A 7,500-nucleotide genomic window follows, 5' to 3' on the forward strand; every position below is an offset into this window, starting at 1 on the left:
TCACTCACACACACACACGGCTCAGCTGACTGCACCAAACTCTACAGCAGGGGAGGGTGTTGTTCCTTCTCTGTTCCATAGGGGGGAGCCATGTGTATGGTTGACTGCGGTAATACGAGCCTGACTGAGCACTGTTTTTTTATGCAAGCTTGCAAATTCAAAGTTACCCCAGGCAAAAAAACAGTGGCACAAAAAATAACAATGAACAACAAAAATAGACTGGCTTTTGCATGTTTGTGTGTGGGTCTTTGTGGGAATGTGCATGCTCACTGAGAGCCCGTATTGTGTGTGTGAGTATTTGTTTTTATTTTGATTTGGGTTTAAGGAGGTGAAGTTTGCCCGTCAGCACTCAGGAAAAGAACACCTCTGCACTAAAGTCGCCGCAAACACAACACTACCTGACACACGTATCCAGAAAGCACAAACATCTCAGGGGCAACGCAATTTGCTGCCTCTGCCTTTCTCAGCAGCTACATCTCCCATAATCCTTTCTGGTGCATTAGGACCGATGGTATCAGAGAGGTGTTGGTGGGACTTTGAGGCCTATTTCCGGTCAGTGGGAATCAAGAAAGGACTGCGTGCACTGCACCTCATACTCCAGGGACGGGGGGGGGGGGGGGTGAGGGGTGTATCCAGGTGGCTTTGTGCAGAGTGGCGCCACCTGGCCTCACAGAGAGCATGCTGGAGAACTCACCTGCAGTGTCTCAATCTGCTTCCTGATGCTGTTGTTAGAGGGCATCTGGAGCGAGTGAACGAGTGAGAGGGGGAGGGAGAGAGAGAGAGAGAGAGAGAGAGAGAGAGAGAGAGTAGTGGAGAGAACGAAAGGACAACAGGAGGCATGATGGGAGGAGGGATGGAGACATGCAAGTTAGAGAGAAAAAGAACATAGATGTAGCAGAAATAAACAAACAAACACAAACAAAAACAAACCTAGAACGAAATGCTAAACATGCAACGTGGCTGTAAAACAAGCATTCGGTCTTAATGAAGAGGAACACACAAGACTAAACGCTACGGGGCTGTGAGAATGCGGATGAAGATCGTTTGTGCTCGTCACCGCATGTTTTGTAACGGTGCCGTGGCGACTCACAAATCAATCAAATGAGATGGGATGCAATGAGGTGAAAGATGTGCTCTGACTGGCTGAGCCAGGGGAATCATGCAGGAAGAGGGGCGGGGTTAGCAAAGGGAATGTATGGCGACACGTTGGACCTCATTCACAGACCATGTGAATCCCCTAAACTATGCGCATGGGCGGAGATCACCGTCTCCGTGGACACTTTGGAATTCATTCATTACTTTTTAAACAAAATGACACATAAATTCTGAATGAATAGCCTCTGCAGGACATGTTGGGTTTTTTTTTTTTATAAAATCATTCACTCTTAAGATGATGCTGACAGATGATGTTCAGAGTACCATACTCATCACTCCAAGCAAACCAGGAAATAACCCTGATGTCGTTCTATTATTATATGTGCACTCGTTCAGAAGTAAATGCACTAAATCAGCCGGCACTCAATTAGATTCATCACTTAGTGATCATTTATCGCGTGCATAGCCAGACACTAGAGAGAAGAGTCTTTTCTCTTCAGAACAGATGGGAGTGAATGAGGTCTGCAGATATACGGTGGGGTACGGGTGGGGCGGGAAAGAGGCGCAGACAGGAAGTGAACAGGATGAAAAGCAGGCTGAAGACACAGAGAGCAGACAAACACAGGAAGGACAGCAGCTGGGGAGACTTGTGCCTTGTTTAAAGACTACAATTCCCATGAACCACCAGTTTTTTTTTTTTTTTTTTGTGAATCTCTAACATCAATCAGAGAGGCAGAGAGGTAGAGTAGAGCTGATTGAGAGGATTTATCCCTAGAGAAAGGAGTCAGGCTGGTTCAGTTCGGACTGGGAGTCAAGAGTCATGGTCTGACTGTGAGCCAGAGCTGAGCCAGCTGCTGGGAGATGAGGAGGACCACAGGGAGACCAGGTGAATCAGCACACAACACGAGAGGAATCACAACGAATCATTCGTTTGTCCGTTCATTCGTTTCAATCAACAGCAGCAGGGAATCATGAAGGATCATATGAGAATCAGACAGCTACCTATGAATCACTTCTTTGGCAATCACTACTTTACTAATCATCAACGGAGTCGTTTAAGATTAAAAGGAAGATTAAAGCCATATACAAAGAATCCCACACAACCACTTCTGAATCACTGAATCAGAATCATCACAGGAAGGAGAGTCAATCACCAGATCACTACAAGATGAATGATCAAACACAGACAAGTATCTCAGTGGAGATACTAACAGTCATATACAGCATCTTTCTCTTCTTATCTCTCTCTCACACACACACACACAGACACAGACACTTTGCGATTAGCTGAGGAAAGGTTGGTGATTGTTTTGGTTTGATTTAGTTTGGTTTGATTGCCTAGCTGGCGTGTGGGAGTGGGTGAAGAGGGGAAAGACGATCAAACTGCCTTTGGACAGGAAGGCACAGCTTGCACCTCACATCATACAACTTCATCTACAGCCTTCTAAGTTTGATACATCATTTCTCTGTTAACTATACGACGTGTCTATTTGCTATGCCACTTTTCTGTTACAGCTAAACAGCTTGTCTATCAGCTATACACTCTTAAAACAAATGTGTTGTCCCCATCTGGACACAGAGATGTGTTAAAAAACAACGTAAGTTGTGTTGTTTTCAACACATTTGTTTTAAGAGTGTACCATGTGTCTATTAGTTATACTATGTGTCTCTTGGCTATACCACTTTTCTATGACTAAATTATTACTATTACTAAAAGAACAAGCAATACCACTGCTTAACTCAACTGGGTATGGCTGTGATGGCTAGTCTTATTGCACAACCAAATATTCTGCCTAATCAGCAGTGACACATTCACGTTCATATACTATCAAAATGCACCCTGGTGACAATGATGTCTTTGGTTACCTCTATAACCCATCAACAGTTCGCATGGTGTCGCTCAAAGACAAAGTCAGTCAGCAGCACCTGCTTAAAGTGACTGCTATTGTTCATAGCTGATGCTAAAGCTAGTGCCACTTCACTGCGGTGCTAGCTGAGGCACTGGGGGCAAAGCCAGGCTTCCTGTACCTTGAGGTGAGAGAGGCAGTTCTGGAGGAAGATGTGCCAGTTGTTGAGGAAGAACTGCTTCTGGCTGACACACAGCAGGCACGTCACCAGGGGGTAGAGAGCCTGAAGGGGGGTGAAAGAGAGGGGTTAAAAAGTCAACAGAGCAACAGACACAAGTCCAATTACATCTAAATCTGACACAAATCCCCCCCCCCCCCCCCCCCCCCACATGCACACACATTCATATGCAAGGGGCAGATTACCAGAGAGTGTTTCTTTCTGGAACTAAGGTCAAAGGTTGTCTGGTAGAGCATCTCCACAAAGTTCTTCAGACACGGTACATTCACTTCATTCTTCACCGCCTGGGGACACAAGGAGCAAAGGAGGAGAGAGTGAGAGGAAGAGAGGGAAGAAGGAGAGAGGGAAGAAAGAGAGAGGGAAGGAAGAGAGAGGGAAGAAGAGGGAAAGGGTAAAGAAGACTGAGGACCAAATGGCTTTAAAAACCAACCGGTCAGCATCCCTTTGGTGCCATTAATGTATAATACAGACAATACACGGTATGACCGCTGCATGGTGTTGCCACCTGCCACTCAAAGAAAATAAAACATTTCCCATGTTCTCTTCATTGCCTACTCTTGCAACTCCTTGTAAACTGCAAATCATGCTTCCCAAGTCATCTACATCCCATCCCTAATGCCTGTAAACTCTTTGTTAGCATAAGCTAAGTCATACATGTTCTCGCCTTGGTTACTCAATCTGTGTTTAACAACTCCCGGTAACAATGTACACACATCTGAACTGTCTGAAGTGCTTAAACAACAAGTTCAAGTGTGTGTGTATGTGTGTGTGTGGACCGAGAGAGAAAGTGAACTGAAAATGCGTTTTGGTCTACTGTTCTCACATCTGTACCAGGCTCTACTGAACATGAAATGCATGGGAGACATTTGTGGAGCGTATGTACCACGCAAAAATATAAATAGAACACTGGCCTATTTCTTCAGACTTGTCGCTCTCATGTCTGGTGTAGCCCGTTTCACTGACTATAGTGGGAGGGTAGAGGAGTACAGCACACGCACCACAAACGATTTGCATTCTGTGGTCAGTGAAGCCCGGCCGTTCAGTGAAGACTCTTCCCTTCCCATACAGCTCAGCTGTGGTGCGAATGTTTTTACACGGCCCTCTCAATGTCGAGATTGCAAGTGAAATGTGTCTTACAGTAGCACCTCAGTGGATCTGTGGTGTGTGTGCAGAGAGTATGTGGCAAATGTGAGGATATGTGGCTGGGTGGTGTGCAGAGTGTGGCCATATGTGAGGATGTGTGGCTCTGTGGTGTGTTTGGAGATTGTGGACGTATGTGAGGACGTGTGGATGTGCAGTGTGTGGAGAGGGTGGCCGTATGAGGCTCAGTGGCACTTACAGCAGCTACAGGGATGAGGATCTCCACAAATAACCCAGCCAAGGCGTGCTTGATATCCTTATCCTTATCCTTAACCTCCAGAAAATACTGGGCACATTCCTAAGGAAACCACACAAAACACAAACAGAGAGAAAGTCATGTAAGATATAAGTAGCACAAATGGTCCACACACACGCACAAACACAATAACAGACAGACAGACAGACACAGATGCACGCACACACACACACACCGACAGAAGGCTAGGAAGGAGAGCTGTCAAACAGGTATGGGAGATAAGAGAATTCCCTGGATATCTCAAATCTGTTTTATTCCAGTAGGGAGACAACACGCTCAGCAGACAAACATACAATCTCTGCTTCTTTCAGAGACAGCTGAAAACAGTGTAGTTTACATATGTTTGCAGACACACACATAAACATAAACGTACACACACACACGCACAGAGAGGAAAAGGAATTATGAGGACGACCATAAAGCCATGCTCTGATCTGAACACGGCTAATAAACCGCCACAGAATCTGGGCTTGTGAAATGTGGCGTGTATCGAGTGAGGATTTTTACTGCCTGCACTGCACTTAATGAAAAGGCATTGCTCTACACGCCGGTCTTGGCACGGCCCAGACCCTAGCCCACACACACACACACACACTGACCTACACACACAAACACACTCTGGCGCAATGATGCAGTACTTCACAGTAGCTCACTGGACTTTATGGCCGCTGCTACAAAAGGCAGCTGAGGTGAAGCTGTAGGGGTCTGTCTGCACTAAATGGACTGGTCACGCTGGAGCGCTGGTCTCTCCTAAGGTGCCCTGACCAGACCTCAGAGCTTAAGGGTGGGGCACTGCGGGAGTTGCAGTCATTGCTCACAGCAGAGCCCAGGTGGGACTACAGGGCAGCCAATCTATACATTTTAACGCCCAGGTGGGACTACAGGGCAGCCAATCTATACATTTTAACAGACAGGAGTTAGAGGTCTGGGATTCACACACTCGCACCCGATGAATAACTATGGGGCTTAAAACTCTGATTACATGATCAGGAGAGACCTCAACTAGGTTCCTAAGTTGTAGAATCACTCCTACACACTACGCCTCTACCCCACCAAAACACACACTTTTTTATCAACCCAAGCTCTCTCACACACACGTAATGCCTCAATGTCCTCCACAAGATGTACTGTAAACTTGGCCAGTGGGTCCCTTACCTGCATAAACTGGAAGGAGGCTTCAAAGTCCTCCACGGGGTACATCTTGACCCGGAAGAACTTCATGCCCATGATAAGGCTGATGATGCTCTGGCACACGTGAGGAGACTGCTCCTTTTGCCTAAGCTCCTTCAGCTCCGTGATGAACTTCTTCCTCACCGCCTGGAACCTGGGGACACGCACGCACACACATGAGCAAATGCACAAAAAAAAAAAAAATCACATGCACGCACACAGAAGGAAGAGAACAAACAGAGAGACCACACACATTAACAGTGTTTAGATTCCATGTCAAATCCAGGCACCCCTCTAACACACACACACACACACACACACACACACACACAAACAACACACAACACACACACACACAATGTAACTAGGAAGTCACGAGGAAGGCGAGGAGCAGCAGCAGCAGCCTGCCCAGACTTCCAACACCAGATCCAGCACCACCCGTCACCATCAAAGGCAAGCGTAAACACTCCACTTCATTCCTCATTCCTAATCTCTCCCATAATGACCCCCAAATTACCCGGGCTGTACACGGGGCCAAGCACAGTGCCCGTCAGAACCCAACCGAGGCAGCGAACAAACCGACGAGGGGGCAGAAACATTACATCTGCTTAATAGCAGGCTGTAACCAAAGGCAATTAAGTTGCGATCTGCAATCGTTATTATGCTATAACTCACAGGCATTTATCAGCTAACCCAGTGCACTGTGGTGAGAAGTTCTTTCGAGAAACGAGTGGTGCGAGTGGTGCGAGAAACACTACGAACCGAACCGTGAAGTACATCGAAGTTCAGGACATTTTAAATACTCCAGCAGCCATGAAGAGGTCAGTGAGAGCAGTATTTCAGTGGGGGGGCGGCGGGGGGGGGGGGGGGTCTCTCTTGAGACTCTCTCGAGACAGAGATGCACTTCTCCTATACTATGTATGAGTGAGAGAGAGTGTGTGTACACACAACCTTTCATGTTACTGTAACAGTTTCTCCTATGCCCATGCTATCCCATGTTTTCTTTTCTTCACTGGTTCCAATGTTTCAATGTTATTTTACAAGATAATATGCTGTTTTATTGTTTTGCTTTGGCAACACTGTACAAACAATAAAGCAACATTGAATTGAACTGAACTGAAAGAGGGACGGGGGGGGTGATAATCCTGCTATCAAAACACAATATATTGCTCAATGCTCATTCACTTAAATAAAGGGCAAGGTTCAAGATCAAGTCTTCAACATCAGGCAGGAAATGCCCGACTCAAGAGCTACTACTTGTTTTAACGTTACATGTGACACAAGAGCAATAGCAAACTGAGCCAACACGTCGATGAGGAAAAAAGAAAAATTTGCAACTAGATTAAATGTTTGTTTAATCTGACACTTGACTATCCATCTCGTGAAGAAGCAGCTTTTGCACTTGTTTTCTTTGTCTGAACAGGGCCAAGCGTGTCTGCTTTGAAAAGGAGCCAGTGCTTGCGTGTTGCACACGATGCTGTGCCAAAGGGCTAACTTACTTGGACTGTGTGAGAACTCCGATGACCTCGGCGTACAGGTCTGCAATGATGTGCACGTTGACAGTGTTGGGGCCAGAGTTCCTGTCAATCAAAGTCAAGGAGAGGAGAGCATGAGACTTGCAAACCTGGAACTGGCAGATGAAATGTGTGTGTGTGTGTGTGTGTGTGTGTGTGTGTGTGTGTGTGTGTGTGTGTGTATCTCTGGATGTGCATGTATATTTCCAGATGTGTGTGGTCAGTTGTGTATGCGCATAT

The 7,500-nt window shown here is 46.3% G+C and overlaps 1 protein-coding gene across 11 annotated transcripts in view; it reads right to left on the reverse strand.

Annotated features, from left to right (window-relative positions):
- Positions 1-7,500, reverse strand: part of fryl (furry homolog, like) — a 109,073-nt gene that overhangs the window by 47,579 nt on the left and 53,994 nt on the right. For 8 of the 11 annotated variants that reach the window (XM_076278175.1, XM_076278168.1, XM_076278174.1 and 5 more), the window contains 6 exons: positions 7,246-7,326; positions 5,732-5,900; positions 4,520-4,618; positions 3,366-3,464; positions 3,124-3,225; positions 695-739 (listed from right to left, as the gene is read on the reverse strand). In XM_076278175.1, coding sequence (XP_076134290.1) covers positions 695-739; positions 3,124-3,225; positions 3,366-3,464; positions 4,520-4,618; positions 5,732-5,900; positions 7,246-7,326 — 595 coding nt within the window. The remainder of the gene's footprint in view (positions 1-694; positions 740-3,123; positions 3,226-3,365; positions 3,465-4,519; positions 4,619-5,731; positions 5,901-7,245; positions 7,327-7,500) is intronic. The other 3 variants (XM_076278170.1, XM_076278177.1, XM_076278176.1) reach the window with 1 other exon arrangement.

This window comes from Alosa pseudoharengus, unplaced genomic scaffold (assembly GCF_046254945.1).
Source record: "Alosa pseudoharengus isolate Yale_2024_CS ecotype anadromous, Long Island Sound unplaced genomic scaffold, YU_APseudo_1.1 YU_APseudo_1.1_scf_11, whole genome shotgun sequence".
In the NCBI taxonomy this organism is placed as follows: Eukaryota; Metazoa; Chordata; class Actinopteri; order Clupeiformes; family Clupeidae; genus Alosa; species Alosa pseudoharengus.